This window comes from Sus scrofa, chromosome 9 (assembly GCF_054392235.1).
Source record: "Sus scrofa isolate SSC_HxYL_T2T_F1_AM1 chromosome 9, Sscrofa_HxYL_maternal_Yorkshire_Landrace_v2.0, whole genome shotgun sequence".
Classification (NCBI taxonomy): Eukaryota; Metazoa; Chordata; class Mammalia; order Artiodactyla; family Suidae; genus Sus; species Sus scrofa.
The window spans coordinates 108,387,699-108,405,025 of NC_139391.1; the positions used below are offsets into that span (position 1 = coordinate 108,387,699).

The following is a 17,327-nucleotide window of genomic DNA, read 5'->3' on the forward strand; positions in this document are numbered from 1 at the left end:
TGAAAAGTTTCTATGTTTAGCCAGATCAGACAAGGGGTTTAAAGTTGTAAGGAAGTTCAGTCCTGGTCATTGCTTTTCCATTTGGAACTGTACCTTTTGGAAGCAAATATTTCAAGTGTGTTTGATTCCTTGAACAATATCTTTTGACTATCATGACAATGGCCATAACATTTTAAAGAAATCCTTAGAAAACACTGTTAATTCGTATCTTATTGTATTAAAATGGCACTATTTTTTTTTTCAAAGCAGTTCTTACCTATAGAGGGAAAACATAAATACACATTACCAATGAAACATAAATAACCCACAATTTACCACAAGGGGTTGGCCCTGTTAACATTCTGATGTATGTCATTAAAGTATGTAATCTTTTACACAGATCAGATATGTGTATAGTTTGGTTTCTTACAGTTTCATACTTAACATTATATTATAGGCACATTCTCATGTCAGTAAAATTAGTTCTTAAGATCATTTTACTATTCATGTAACTTTTTGTCACATAGACATGCTATTATTTATTTCACCTTTCCATATATAAATCACTGTGTGATGAAAATCTTCATGCATAAAGCTTTATGTACATGTGGGTTTATTTTTTTAAGGAAGATTCTTAGAAGTGGAATTACCAGGTCAAATAAACTGGTAGTGTTTAAAGCTTTTAATTTTTTCCAAATTCCTTTCTGGAAGGGGCATGATGGTTTGCAGGATGACATGAGAGTGTGTGTTTTGTTGCTTCCATGTGGACAGAACACTTGGTGCTATCATGAGAAGATGACCATTTGTTGAAGAATGGTGTCTTTTTTATTGCAACAAGGATTGGATATTATTCATATTATGAAACATCCGTGTCTCCTGTTTTGTACATTTACTTATTCCTTTTACCCATTTTTTTCTATTGGGATCTTAGTGTTTTTCCCAATAATTTGCATAAGCTCCTTACAGGAACACTGACCATCTGTTTCTCATATTTGTTGAAAACATTTTCTTAGTTTTCCTTCTTCTCATTTTTTCTGTTTTCTTTGACCTGTATGTGTTAACATGTGTATGTAGTTTTACATTTGCCTGTAGTATATTTCTGTGCAAGTAGTCTTTTTCATGGTTAATTCCTCTCTTGAATTTATGTTTAGAAAGTTTAGGTGTTTTTTCAAGATCAGATAGTAATCTAAATGTTTAAATCTTTCACCAATCTTTAACAGTTTTTGATGACATAAGCTGATAATCTAAATAGATATTTCCCCCCCAAGAACCTGACCATTTTTTTTAACACCACTTGATTGAATAACCATTTCTTTCTCATTGATTTTTTTTTTTCATATATAAGTTGGTTCATATATCTGGGGATCATCATTTGGCTTCATGGTTTGTTCTGTCCAAACATACTCTGGTATCATTCCACTTTAATTATGAAGGTTACACAATATGTTTTAATATCATGTAGGGCATCCCTCTACTTTTTGCCAAAAGTGTAAACTATTTTTTGTCAGTTCCTATTTGTAGGTATAAAGCTCCAAAAAAAAAATCACTAAGATTTTTATTGGAATAGCATTAAAAACATTAAATGTAAATTAACAGATACCCTCATATCATAATATTCAGTCTTCCTCTCTGGGGATGCTGTATTATTGTTTACTTATTTGTTTTATATCTCTGAAGGAAGTTCTGAGGTTTTAAAACTTTCTTTACAGAGATTCTCAGGACTGTTCGTTAAATTTATTCATTTTATTTATGTATTTCCCATCATGGGGTCTTCTTCTGATATCTTCCAATGTAGAATTTCTTTTTTTTAAAGTTGTAGTATAGTAGATTTACAATGTGTTAGTTTTAGATGTAAAGCAAGGTGATTCAGTTACACACACACACACACACACACACACACACACGCAAATACCAAGATTATAGAAAGGAATACTCTAAAAGTGGTATCTTTGAGTAGATTTTAATGACCCTTCCTTCCTTCCTTTTTTTCTTTTCTTTTTTTTAGGGCCACATCTGCAGCATACAGAAGTTCCTGGGCCAAGGGTTGACTCAGAGCTGCAGCTGCCAGCATACACCACAGCCACAGCAACGCCAGACCCGAGCTGCATCTGTGACCTACACCACAGCTCTCGCCAATGCTGGATCCTTAACTCACTGAGCAAGGCGAGGGATCAAACTCGCATCCTCATGGATGCTAGCTGGGTTCTTAAACCGCTGAGCCCCAACAGGAACTCCCTTCTCAGATTTTCAAAAAATTCATATGTGAATACAAATGCTTTCTGTTCAGAAACTCATATGAAACGAAACCTTCATATGTTAGGCTATTATTCATGTCAGATGTTTATGAGTTTGTTTAGTTTTGCAACGACCAACCACCTTTTGGAAACATCTACTCGGCAATGTCATCTCTCCCCTTCTGGACACCACTGGCATGCCATCAGGGCTGGTTACCTGGGTTTGCTGAAGTCTGAGAAGTACATCTCCGCCAGCAGGTGCCACTGGATGCCCCCATTGTTGCTGTACTGGAGGAGGACGCCCTCTTCTCTGCTGTCAGGCTTGTTGCATGCAGCATTTTCTCCACCTATCTGGATGTAGAACTGCACGAAGTCCACCCAAGAAGTATCCAGGTCCCAGCTCACCAACTGTCTTTTCCCAGCCTTTTCAAAGGACAGAAAAACCACAGATTCAATGATCTGGGAGGTCTTTGGCATTTCGTTGTTTCTGTTTCAAATTCACACAAGCATCCGAGCACCACCTGGAGATGATCCTGTCTCCACTTATTGTTGAGAGGAGCCAGTCACACCATTTAACTGCTTCTGGCTATGTTCTATTAGTCTCTACATCACTGCTGCCCAGATGTGGTTATGAGACCCTTGAGAACTGCTACTTACACCCAAGAGTATTCAAAAGTCTTTAAAAATAAAGCAAGACTCCTTTACATTAAAACCTTCCTAGTATTTGCCTGGTAAATCTCCTCCAGGCTGAGTCGTGAAAAAGAAATCAGTTGGAGTTGGGTTTGAATCCCAGCCCATGATTCATGCTGCTCACTAGCTGTGTGACCTTTCTAGCGTTTATTTCCCTCAAAGGTACAATATAAGTAATAACAGCTTCCATATAGGGTGTTGTGATAATCAGATGCAAAAGCAGTGGCATCACCTGCCTAGCACAGGGCCTACCTTGCTGAGGGGACAGTCTTTCCACAGACATGCCCTGACTGACCCACTTCCTCCCTGGGGACTGAAGTGAAACAGGCAAGGCAGAAACTTCTGGACAAAAAGACAATACTGGAGCCTCTAGGGTTCCCAGGCAGTCAGTCTGTATCTCTCTCCATATTTTTGGAAATAGAGAGGGTAAGAGGGATCCTTAAATAAGTTTTTGCAACATCTAAATGATCTCTTCGTGTCTTAAAAAACAGTAAAAACTGCCTCAAATCCAGCAACTTGCTTCCTTTGCTTAGCGGGTCCCCTCCTGTTGTGAGGTATGAGATACACACTGACAAGGTCTGTCATCATTCCTGTGGTGTGTAAACGGTTTCGTGCTATTGGGACTGAGAAAAAGTTTGCTCACGAGATTCTTTCACCCAGAGTGATTCTGTCAAAGCTAATCCACAGACCACACTGACGAGTCTGGGAGAGTTTCCGAGGAGCTCAATCAGAAGTCGGGAAGAAAACCTGAGACAGGACACAGGGTATAGAGAAAAGCACCCCTCACATTGATAATGTAAACCCCACTCTAATCCACTAAGTTAATTAAGAACGGGTTTCGGTTATCAGAAGTCACAGGGGAAATATTTGGGGATGATTAAGGGAGTACACTGTTACTGATAAATCGAAAGCCAATTAAGAGATTGCTAAATAAACAGGGGTGCCAGTCAAAAGAGAACAGAGGTTAATCCTGAGACAAACTCATTTTTTGAACTCTCAATTTAATGTATATCTTAGAAGAAACCTTAAAAGTAATATGCATTTTCCATGTGTGAGGCGTGCTTTTAATTTTTCTTGCTGCTAATGTGAAGTGTGCAACACCTCAGAGATTATTATAATCTGACTGTGGATTTTCATGCCTTAGGATCATTACACGAAGAATGATTTTGAAGAGAATCTAGCTGGTTAATTCCCAACCAGCAAACATCTCTGAAAATCTTGACATGTGGAAATGAGCCAGAAGGATAAAGATCTAAGGTGAGGAGAATTATAAAAATCCAATTATCACAATTAGATGGCTGGAATGATTGGTCTATTGTGAAATTCACAGCACAGTGTTGTTTTTTCCAGGAGACTATGGTGTTGGTCTACAGAGGTTCTGAAAATGTCTTCTGGGGTTTTTGTAAATGATGAAAAATATCATGCAAATGCTTGGTTTAGCACGGAAGACGTTTTTTCCTAGAGAAGGCACAAATCATTTTCTTTTGTTCAGTGACCCGAAATGCTCAACATTGTTTCAAAGGCAGAAAAAAGGAAAAAAAAAAAAAAGAAAAGAAAAAGGAAATGGCTCACGGCAAACGTTTTGGTCAGAATTTACAATTTGATGTAACACACAGTTTGCAGTTTTTCTACTGAACTCCGATCAATGTATTTATGAGCATGTGTAGGAGTTCCTGTTGTGGCGCAGCAGAAACAAATCTGACTAGCATCCATGAGGACGCAGGTTCGATCCCTGTCCTTGATCAGTGGGTTAAGGATCTGGCATTGCCATGAGCTGTAATGTAAGTTGCTGTCTTGGCTCAGATCCCTTGTTGCTGTGGCTGTGGTGTAGGCCAGCAACTACAGCTCCGAATGGACCCCTAGTCTGGGAACCTCCATATGCCGTAAGTGCAGCCCTAAAAAAGCAAACAAAAAAAATGAAATGTGTGTGTATGTGTGTAAGAGTACTAGGTTAAGGATCTCCTCACTCCTGAAGTGTGGAAAATACCAGCCAATTTCCCCCTGACACTCTAGGTTAAAATGGCGCACAGTTTACAAAATTTAAAGGTAATGCCTTCAGAATCTAAAGCCTTTATAACAAAACCCCTAAAATGCTTTCTAAAGCTTTACGTTTTGTCTTCCATTAAAATCTTCTTTAATTAACATGTCACTAGATGGAGTTCCCATCGTGGCGCAGCGGAAATGAATCCGACTAGGAACCATGAGGTTGCAGGTTCGATCCCTGGCCTCACTCAGTGGGTTAAGGATCCGGCGATGCCGTGACCTGTGGTATAGATCGCAGACGCGGCTCAGATCTGGTGTTGCTGTGGCTCTGGCCTAGGCTGGTGGCAACGGCTCTGATTAGACTCCTAGCTTGGGAACCTCCATATGCCGTAGGTATGGCCCTAAAAAGACAAAAAGACAAAAAGACAAAAAAAAAAAAAAGAAAGAAAGAAAGAAAAAGAATTCTACTATCTTTATTTGAAAATGACTATTTCTTCAGAACTTTTTCATGTTTTCCAATTTTCTTTCATCACTCATTCATTTCTTGTTTCAACGAATAATTATTTATTGCCAGGTATTCCAGGCTCAATACCATGTATACAAAAATAAACTTGAAAGGAGAGCTCATGGATCTGTGCAGTAAGAGTAGCGACAACTTAGGGCTGCAGACCAAGTTCTAGTCTTTATTAAGTCCCATTTTGTCATATGATCAATTATCAATGCTCCAATTTTTTCAGTCTCAAGGGACATGTAAATGCCTAGTGCAAGGCATGCATTTCTGAATTGAACATCTTATTTAGAAGTTTTGTTCAGTTGGTACGACTCTGCCTTTTGCTTGGGACTGTGAAAATAAAAATAAAAATATGATCTATTTATGTAGAGAACACAACAAAAGAGCCAAAGACAGGAGAGATTAGTTTAGTTTGTCTGGGTCCCAGAAAGCTCCATGGAAGCAGTAGGATTGGGGGAAGACACTGCAAGGTTTATACGGGTGTGAGAGATGGTAGAGGCATAATGCTGGGCAGTGGAGACTAAGAAAGACAATGAAATTGGCAGTATGTGGGATGATGAGGAGAGCTTTCTGTTTGGAGCAGAGGACTCAAGTTTGGAAGAAGAAAATAAGTTATGGGGTTAGGGCAGTAGTATTGGTGACCATCTTGAACACTGGTGATGGAAGCATGATTTTAGAGACATTCATCTAGGGTGGTTTTCAGACAGTTTAAGGAACCCTTCCTTTGGCTTATTGCCCCTTCTCTACTTCAATTGTGCTGGCTGGTGGGGGTTGCCAAACTGTGAAACCCACCTTTTAGCCAAAGGAGTGAGTAGAGAACTCTGGCCACACCAATCACAGCACACCATTCCCAGGACGTGTGACTGGCCAATCAGAACCCTTCCCCACATTCTCCTGCGAGGCTGCCTATGGTTCCGTTCTCACAATGACCGCAGACCTGAGCATAGAGGCTCCTCTTAAGAAGAGAGCTCTGTGGGCATTGGCATTTCTAGTTCCCATTATCTCTGAGACCAGTTTCATCTAAGCCCTCCCTGTGTTTTGATTACAGGAACCAAATTTCCTTGTTTGCTGGAGCTAACTTCTCTCACTTGGAATTCGAACCAGATCTGACTGACAGGAGGGAAAAAAGTGAAAATGTGATCCTCTGATATTCTGACAGAAATTTAGGGAGAAAGCTGGTTTGGAACAGGAAGAGAATGATTTTAGTTTTTGCTTTTTAGGGTGAATTGGAGCTGCAGCTGCTGGCCTACCCCACAGCCACAGCAATGCGGGATCTGAGCCGCATCTGCGACCTACACCACAGCTCACTGCAATGTGAGAACTGCTGATTTTATTTTTGAAATGCTGATTTAGTTAGTGGTAGGGCATAATATATGGAAATATTCAATGATACCAATTAGAAATTTATACCCATAAGATGTAATTAGGACAGTTAACACTTACAAAGCTATTGCTTTATGCCCAACACTATCCTTTTTTTCTTTACCTGCGTTAATTCAGGCCCAACATCCAACCTTACAGTCGAGAAAACCAGGACACAGAAAGATGTTACAGCTCTGCAGAGTGAACCAAATAATGAGTTTCGGAGCCCAGTTCAAGGCCTGGTGGTTTGACTCCAGACATTATCTTGAATTAAGTGGAAGATATATTGATATGTAACCTTTCTATGTTTAAAATATCTGTGTGTACATACACATGTTTACTGGGGTATTTGGGTACATACCAGTTAAGGATTCAAAATCTTGTTTTAACATCGGTAGTTATAGGAGACACAAGCTTTCCATTTGCACAATTATACAGAGTACTCAGATCTATGCAATGTATATTGATTACTTACTGACCATTATCTCTAAAAAGAATGACCAGGAGACCTTCAGTGTCAATGGACAAGAAATATCATTAAATGGAATCCGCCCCTGATTTTCTGTCCTTCTCTATCTTGTTTACTTGCTGATTCTTTGTTCCGCACCTGCATCCAAACAAAAGCTACACCTATTTTTGCATCTGCATAAATTAACTTGCCTTGGATTTCTGCCCAAACAGGTTCTGCAATGTATCAACCCTATGGAATATTACCCACCCTTGGGTACCTGTAATATGATATGGAATGGGACATTTCCAGTTGTCTGAGAATTGGTGGCTATGGTCCCTGCTGGAAAGAAGTGGTGCTGGTCACCCCACATTCTAAAGAGAGCTGCCAGTAGTTAGGATTAGACACTGCTCAGGCTGGAGAACTGGACATGCTCCCCTCTGCAGCCCTTCTGAAGATGCTATGAAGAGACGGACCAGAGGAGGGAGGAAGAGACTGGTGAGGAAGGAGACAGAGGTGGTTCTCTCAGCCCCATTCCTCACCAAGCAACGTGGATTAGGAGGGTTCTAAGATAATCAGACGCAGGGATCCTGGCCGGCACCTCGATCCCCAGTTGGTGTGGACTGATCTGTCTGCTGCCACTGGGGAAGCTGAATCCTGCAAGAAACGTTTCCTCAGAGTCTTTGTTATGGACTTCATGTTGGGGTGTCCCCAAATTCAGATGTTGAAAGCCTAATTCCTAAGGGGGTGGTGTTAGGAGGTGGGGCCTCAGGCAGGTAATTGAGTTATGAGAGTGGAACCCTCATGATAGGCTTAGGAGAGAAACAGGGTCTGCTTTTTTTCCTCTCTGCTCTCTCGACCAAGTGCACATGCAATGAGATGACAGCCATCATCGAACGAGGAAGCAGGCTCTCACCAGACATGAATCTACCAGTGCCTGGATCTTGGACTTCCTAGCTTTCAGAACTGTGAGAAAAACACCCAATTTACGGTATTTTGTTATGGTAGCCCAAGTTGACCATGTCAGTCCCACATGAGTCATGGCCACCAGCAGCCACCAAACTGAGCTGAAATGGGGCCCTAGACGTCTTCTGTCAATGGACAGCTGGTTAGTCCGTAGGAATGACTGTGCACCCCACTGCACCTCACCCCTCAGCATTATTCCTCCTTCCTCCAACCACATTTTTGGGATTAATGGATTGACAAATTTAGTAAATACTCATAGAAATGCCATCTATGAGTTCCAACTCATTCAATATGCATAATAACTCTAATGAGGTATTTACTCCTTACAAATAAGGAAGCCACGTCATACAGAGGTTAGGGAATCTGCTCAAAGTGACATAGCTAGGAAGGGGCAGAATCGGACTGAAACAGACAGTCTGGCTCCAGAGTTGCTGTTTGGTAAATTCTAAGCTCCACCAGCTCCCAGAACCACTCACCCCCTCACCCATAGGCCCATTAGCTCATGCACCCTCCCTGGGCTGGATGAGAAGAGGCTAAGACCCTATCCCACTCTAAGGCCCCCCCAAGACAAAGGCCTGGCTGGCACTGGAGGAAAGGAGAGCAATGGGCTATAAATTAGCTACAAGAGGGGCATGAATTATAAATCGGCCTAACCTGGATTCGTAGTAGCCAAAGCCAAGCATAAAATTATAAGTGTTTCCCAAATGGAGTTAAGGCATAGGATTTGACAAAGCCCAGTCAAAAGCAAGGAATGTGGGGAAAAACAAAACTGTGTCATGTTTGTACCTTCTGAGTTCAATCGCCCCATACATGCATCACATGTTGAAAAAGCCACTGCCCTGACCACTTACTCCCAGTTCTTTTTTTCCTTTTTCTTTTTATGGTTGTACCCGTGGCATATGGAAGTTCCTGGGATAGGGGTCAAATTGGAGCTTCAGCTGCCAGCCTATGCCACAGCCCCACAGCAACACCAGATCTAAGTCGCATCTGTGACCTACACTGCAGCTTGTGGCAATGCGGATCCTTAACCCACTGAGTGAGGCCAGGGATCAAACCTGCATCCTCACAGAGACAATGTCAGGTCTTAACCAGCTGAGCCACAGTGGGAACTCCGACTCCCTGTTCTTAGTCATACCTTGCTGAAATACAGAGATGATCCAGAAGAGATGACCCCACACCCTTCTTCCGGTTTTACAATTTCTCCTCCAATAACTTCTTGCCAGTCAGACTCCCAAGCATTCGGGTTCTCGAAGTCCGACATGATGGTGGAAGGAAGGGCAGCTTCCGGGTGGCATTCAGTGCCTTGGAATCCCCGGTCACACCTATGAGACAGGAGGGCCGGGTGAACAAGTGATGGACTCGTGTGTGAATGCCATAGCCATGTGCTCTGCCACGCTGCCCAGGTCTCACTTTTGCTCAGGGATTAGCATCTACACTAGATTTTTCTCTGTTGTGTTAATCTGTGTATATGGTGGTAACAACCTTCATTTTTTCACAAAGGTTTAAAAAAGGACAGAATCCTTTCTTAAAAGAAATAGTGCTATCACGGTAGCAAACAGGGTTCAAGGAGTGGTGAAGTGAGACGTGGGCATGTGTGCACACGTGCGGTGGGGGAGGAGGGGAAGGACCATGAGATCTTCCTACAGTCTTTAAAGGTCACATATAAATACCTGTCAGCTCAAACAACACGTGACGGTGGCCGCGTTTTACATTTCCTCGTTCTGATTAAATTATGTCTCTTTTAGAGACTTTAAGTATTCGAGTGTGTTCCTATCTCATCCTCATTAGCGATAATCACCACCTCCCTGTGTACACAACCTTGAGCTTCTGGCGAAGGGGTGTGCGAAAGCGTGCAGCAGCTGTTTGACTAGTGCTTTGAGGCTGTCAGGGGAAGGAGGGGGAAACAATAGCAAGGCTCCATTAACTACCAAAGAGGACTTTGGGGTTAATTAATAAAGTCTGAAACTTAAGCCCAGGAGGCCTTGTGTTGAAGCTATATTTTGAAGTTTTGAAAATATGGCTGGATGCCTATTGCAAGGCAATGATATCTTTTACATCTAAAATAAGGCTACAGAAAGGAGGATGGTTTTCCTTTGGCCGTTTCTTTATTTATTAATCAATCCCTAGAACTCTGAGGATGGCTGCTGGGGGGTCCCTAGAAACACACATGCTGAGGCGCGGAGAGCCAACCCCGCTTTCTGATGCAGGTACCTGCACACACCACGATCGCACGAGCCATGCCCTCTGCACATGTTTGGGCACTGCTGCCCAATATAGATACTGTCTAATGCCCACTCGTCCTGGGCCGTGTAGTAGCTCTGACTCCAACGGAAGCGGGTGGCACTGGACCTAGAAACAAGGCAGAGTAATAAAAACAATATTTTAACTGATGTGGGGTCCTACAGACACAGAACGGGGTCAGGTTATCCTTACATGTATACATTGCAATTACAGTTTTTCCCCCTCTTTTTTTTTTAAATTTTTTTCTTTTTTTTTTTTTCCCAATCATTCTTTAGCAGTTGCGTTTCTACTCAATTACTGTCTGATTCAACAATTCCATTATGAAGGAAAGTGAAAAGGAAATCTCCGTGTTTTCTGTATATCTCATTCTTAATTTGTGACATTTTAAAGGAAAGCACAATATCAGATTTTTGTTGTTACATAGGCATTTGATGCTGGGAAAAGAAAGAATATTTTTGAAAAATAAAAATTTATATTAAACTGTCTCTCACAGATGAAAATGTGAGGTGTTTAATTTAGAGTAATGCACTTTCTTACAATAAATGAATCAGAGGTTATTGGAAGACTTCCTGTTAGCTCTCAATTTAAAACAAATAGTTTCACTTGGAGGTACTGTTTTAGGGTTGAGGGGACATGCTGCAATGTACTGTATTACAAGTAAGAACATAATGGTGCTAAATTCTGCTTATTATTTCTGAAACGTTAACTTGCTTGGGTTTCACAGACAAGCTGATGTTAAGTGGAGATTAAAAACTTAAGCAATCCATTACACATAGAGAAACACCTGGGACCTTGGTTCTTCTCAATCAAATATAAAGTCTAAAAAGAGAATATTTTGAAAGCAATGCCAAGAAGGTTTCCATTCTTTTAAAATCACATATTTTTCATCTTTAGGAACTTTCACGGATCCACAATCAATTCTTTTTGGTTCAAGTACAAAGCAAAACAAAATAAAACCAAAAAGAATTTACAGAATGAATGTGCATGCTCAGTCCCATGATTAAATCCTCCCCAATTACACTATCTACAGATACACTTGATCTTAATGGCTCTGAATGATCTGTGAAAGTCTACTACATCAATTACCCACATATTAAATACTCCCTAAGTACATAACAGACTGTTAAAATCCAGACTAAGCCGTTACTGTTTATTTTACTAATGATCTGTGGCTAATAGGTTGCCTTTTTATTCCTAGTAGGGTAATTCCAGGATTTGCTGAGGTGAATCAAGTAGACACAGGTTTGCAGCCTATCAGTGCTGTTTGTGGTACATACAATGACACAGATGCACCTCTTCCATGGTAACAGTTTATATATATATATACATTTTTGTGTGTGTGTGTCTTTTTGCCTTTTCTAGGGCCGCTCCTGCGGCATATGGAGGGTCCCAGGCTAAGGGTCTAATCAGAGCTGTAGCCCTGGCCTTCGCCAGAGCCACAGCAATGCAGGATCCGAGCCACATCTGTGACCTACACCACAGCTCATGGCAACGCTGGATCCTTAATCCACTGAGCAAGGCCAGGGATCGAACCTGCAACCTCATGGTTCCTAGTCAGATTCGTTAACCACTGTACCACGACGGGAACTCCCAACAGTTTATATTTGTAATCTAACAGCTATCATGATTGTTACAGTCCCCTTAAGAAATATGGCACTAAGGAACCTACCTACAAAACAGAAACAGACTCACGGATATAGACAACAGATTTGTGGTTGCTACAGGGGAAGGAGGAAGAAGTGGTGCAAACTATCACCTTCAGAATAGATAAGCAATGAGGTCCTACTGTACAGCACAGGCAACTATGTCCAGTCTCTTAGGATAGACCATGATGGACGATAATGACAAAAAGAATGTAAGTACATGTATGACTGGGTCACTCTGCTGTACAGCAGAAATTGACTCAACACTCTAAATCAACAGTACCCTATGAAAATAAATAAAGAAATGGATTTTAGAAACACATACTGTAAAATCAGGTACTTAGAGTGTAGAGTCCTACCGAAAACAAAGACTCATTCACCAGTGTCATGAAAAGGAGGAAGGACTATGTTCTTTCAAGACTGATGATAATCTGAGTCAAGTCTAGGGCCACAGATGTCTAGACTGAGAGCTCCTTGGGGGACAAGGATAGCTTTGTGTCTCAGCAGTTTGCCCGGGAACAGAAAAAAGCAAGCACACAAAAAAAGTCTGCTAAAAAAAAAATAAGCCAATGATTGAATGGACAGGACAGGAAAAGGCAGTCTGTTTCTGATTTCTGTAGGTAATGGGGTGAAAAATGTGCTAGGAGTCAGGGGACCCGATACCCTTGGACCCTGGCTCTATAATGGATCAGCTGTGTGACCTTTAGTGAGAAATTGAAGCCCTCGGGGGCTTCAGTTCCTCACCTCTCAAATAAAGGGATTGGGCACACTGATTTCTAAGATCCCTTCCAGCTCAAAAATTGAATGATTGCACTGATGCTTTGTGGATTGAGGGGATTTTATTTTCTTTATAGTCACATGCCTACATGAAACCCACGGCATGCATTATTTTGAAGTTTTGATATTTCAAACACTAAAATGAGGTTGGAGGGTTTCAGAAACCTGACTTAGATTTCCCAGTTTATTTATTCTCCTAAATAGTTACATGTAAACACATTCCAAATTCTTTTTCTAATTAATCCTCATGCGCTTCTGTGAACCCTTGAAAAGATACTTAAGATAAAAAGCTTAAAGGGAGTTATTCCATTTGAGACGACAATCCATGGTTTCATGTGCTGATATTAATTAACAGAAGAGAAAGCAAAAGAGGCTGAATATTGGCTTCGTTTTTAGTGAGGAAAAAAATTAGGCGTGTGCGCAATCTCCAGCTGGTCACATGTGAGAACACAAGGTGTGATCTCACTGATTTGCAGCTGCATCACTGCGAAATATCGCCCTCAATACAAATACTTAATTTGCCAATTTTCTCTTTCTCTCTCACTCTCTTCCTCTTTCTCCCTGTCTCTGTTTCTCTCTCTCAAAGGCATTCTTAGGAGGAAAACCCTGTGCACTTCAGATTGAGTCTGGAAGTGGCACCCCAGCAGTATGGATCATGAAATGAAGTTGACCTGCATTTAAAATCCAAACTTTTGAAGGCAATGAAACTTGGCAGTCTTTTCGTGATTTGATTTTTTTCCCCCTTATAAACTTCTAGACTGAAATAAAACAGCATTTGAGTCATCTCGCGATAGTTAGGTAACCTGAGGAATCAAGGTAAATGAAGGCTAAATTGTATTTTCCACCTTCAGAGTTACTGTAATTACATTTACCCTATTATTGTGAAACTCATTCAGTCATTAGGTGTTGATTTGTTTATGAAGTCAGCAACCGACAGCTGCTTGGGTCTCATTAGGCCCTGTTCTTATGTAAATGTCTCTCATAAAAACAAAATTAATTTTCACTGGGTAACAAATGTTCAGTTCATATACAATATAATTTCTTTGAGCAGGTGTATACACATTCAATATTTCTACTCTAAGTTGTTTCATCTAGCATACTTTCCAAAGTTAACAGATCTTTGACAATGCAGACCACATTTGCTTGTCTGCGGTCCATTTATAGTTGCACATGCTTAAATCGAAACAGCATAAGAAAGATTTGCCAAATAGAACACCACTTCAAACTATACTTTCCTTTTTCCCACAATGCTTGGGGTAAACATGCCATTGGCGAAAATCTGAAATGCATATAATACAGTAATCAAGAATTCCAAAGACAATAAATGTACTTTATCCTTATAATAGTGTTTATAAGCATTATAAACCCCCAAACAATGATAATAACCAATGGAACACTAATTTTTTTTTTTGAAATGCTATAGCAATAATGTTTAGTTTACGTATTAGTGAGTAGATATATTAAAATAAACACCCTATTGGCTTGTTCAATTGTAAGAAATATTTTTACTTTCTTTACCCAAGACTTTGAAGGAAATTTGGAAAAGCAGAATTCAATTATTTACCTACATGTACTTAAAGGCAAGTGGTCAGAGGAATAATCTAGTAGATTTTTTTCAGTTTGTAAAAAGAGATAGCTTGCAGTGAAACATCTCTTTAGTTTATCCAGACACAAGGAATCGAAATTCTATTTAATTTCTTAACATTTAATGAGCATCCTAATAGCGTGACAGGCACTGTGTTAAAACTAAAGGGTTTAAGAACCAATGTATTTCCTCTCAAGTGGCTAATGAACATTGATGAAAATCTGACCTTTTCTTATTATATTAAAACTTTCAACTTGGTGATACTACGTATTTTTAGGACCACACCTGTGGCATATAGAGGTTCCCGGGCTAGGGGTCGAATTGGAGCTGTAGCCGCTGGCCTACGCCACAGCCACAGTAATGCGGGATCCGAGCCATGTCTGTGACCTACACCACAGCTTTCAGCAATGCCGGATCCTTACCGCACTGAGTGAGGCCAGGGATCGAATCTGTGTCCTCATGGATACTAGTCAGATTTGTTTCTGCTGAGCCATGACAGGAACTTCGGTGATACTATCTCTTAAGCCAAGAAATAATAATGCAATATACAATTTGAGTGTAAAATAACCTGCAAAGGTTTTTTTGATAAAGGACAATACTTTTTGGATATTGCCTAAACTACATTAAGAATAATAACTTAAAACATTTCTGGGAATGAAAGGACAGCTCTAAAATACAGGATCAGTGCTATCTTACCATCATAATTTTGAAATTGTACCCCACATGTCAATAAATAAAAATTAGTATTTTTTAAATAATGAAGGTAATATACTTAATGGTGAAATAATGGAGGGAAAAAACCCTCAGTAGCTTTGCAACAAGTATGACCAGTATTTCAATTGTCTGATGTGTCACTTTTTTATAATTTTAACAGATATGCTTAGAATATCATTGAAATTAAATAAAAGTCTTGATTATATTCCCAGGAGTAGATATAAAAAAAGTATGATTTCAGAGAAAGTAGTAACTTGTTATTCAAAGCGTTAATAGAGTATCCAGGAAATGGCTCACAGTTGGATATAGAAAATCTGTGGAAATCAAATTTCAAGCATTTTGTTCCAATTGACATAATGATGAATCCTTAAAAATAATCAAGGAGGCATTCTTCTATAATGCAGTAATTCAATTTTCAACTAAAGGAGGTATAATAATAATTCTAGGTTGTTACCTAACCACTTGTTTTCGTGTAGAGCCTAACTCTTATATAAAATAGTCCGAGAAGGGTTGATTTAGTGATTTTCTTTACAAAAGGGGTCTTGGGAGGCAGATACCACAGCAAAATATAATTTTTGTCTCTTTTATACTTTCTCTGCTACACAAATCACAAAATCTTTGAATTTTTCAGAACTATGATGGACTTTTAAGATCATTTAGTTAAAACTCTTCATCACATATGTAAGGAATCAGTTTGAAGAGGTTGTGAATGGTTAAAGAGTGTAGTTAATCATTGACAAAGAAATATTGAGAACTCAGGTCTTCTACTTTCTAGTCACAGGTTCTTCCTTGGGTGAGCTCATCCTGTCCCAGCGTCTAAATAGTACTCATAGTATTTAACTTTTCCACCCATGCCTCTTTTCTGAGCCGCAGATTCCTAAGTCCAATTGGCTTCTTGATATTTCTGCTTAAACAGATTAAGTATTACAAACTTCACATCACAAAACATACGCAGCATTATGATCCTGAATTCTCTGCCCTAGATCCACGCCTCTAGTGTCTCCCATTTTGTTCAGTGGTACTCCCAGCCAACAATTTTCCCAGGCCCAGAATTCAGAAATTGCTTTCGATTCTGCCATTTCTACCACAGCCCCCATCTGGTCCATCAATGAGTCCTATTTGATCATATTTCGGAAAAGACGGCTCTTGCCATGTCCGTTACAATCATACGCCAAGCCACCTAAACATCTAATGCCTGGGGCCCCTGCCCCTAACTGGTCTCCCTGTCTTTTTTAAAGATTTTTTTTTCTTATTATAGTTGCTTTACAATGTTCTGTCCATTTCTGCTGTACAGCAAAGTGACCCAGTTAGACATATATATATATACACACACACATATATGTGTGAGTGTGTGTGGATACATTCTTTTTCTCACTTTATCCTCCATCATGTTCCATCTGGTCTCCCTGTCTTCATTCTTTATCCTACAATCTGTTCCTCACACAGGCCTCAGAGAGATCAGTCTAACATGCAACGATGTCATATTTTGGGGAAAAAAATGTGCTTTTCTCTTTCATACTATCAAATGTTTAACTTTCTCCCTAGTTACTGAGGCTACTGCTTCCTGGGGGATGATTTTCATTGTTACTGAAAGATTGTGAATAAAGAAAAAGAGTGTCTATTAAGCTTTTAAAAGAAAAAGTAGGGATTTGCAGCAAGAAGACAGCCCTGCAATCCAAACTGTCTTGACATAGACTTTTTAGATTTCTGTATCATTCTCTTTTATAGGTCAAACCCAAAGGAACTGGCTCATAGAATTTTCTCATAAAAACAAAAGTTGAGGCCAAAGGAGAAGTGAGAAAAAGCTAGGGCAGTTTGGAAATCAAGTTTTCATTAGTTCTATTTTTCTAATATACTCAGTATAAAAGAAAGATCAGGAACTGATTCAATATTCTATAATAACCTATACAGGAAAATAATCTGAAAAAGAATGAATATATGTATGTGTGTGTGTATACACACACACATATCATAAATATATACACACACATATATACATACATATATACATGTATATGTATATACATATATATAAACATATATATACATACATATATACATATATATATAAAACTGATTAACTTTGCTGTATTTCTGAAACTAACACAATATCATAAGTCAACTATACTCCAATACCATTAAACAAATTAAATGAAAAAAAGAAAGATCTTTTGAAGGTGAAAAAAAAAAGAAT

The 17,327-nt window shown here is 39.6% G+C and overlaps 1 protein-coding gene across 6 annotated transcripts in view; it reads right to left on the reverse strand.

Moving 5' to 3' along the window:
- The window catches only part of RELN (reelin), a 499,001-nt gene that overhangs the window by 113,871 nt on the left and 367,803 nt on the right, over window positions 1-17,327 (reverse strand). For all 6 annotated transcript variants that reach the window (XM_084977353.1, XM_084977355.1, XM_084977351.1 and 3 more), the window contains exons 23-25: window positions 10,385-10,522; window positions 9,309-9,495; window positions 2,431-2,636 (exon numbers count right to left, since the gene is read on the reverse strand). In XM_084977353.1, coding sequence (XP_084833479.1) covers window positions 2,431-2,636; window positions 9,309-9,495; window positions 10,385-10,522 — 531 coding nt within the window. The remainder of the gene's footprint in view (window positions 1-2,430; window positions 2,637-9,308; window positions 9,496-10,384; window positions 10,523-17,327) is intronic.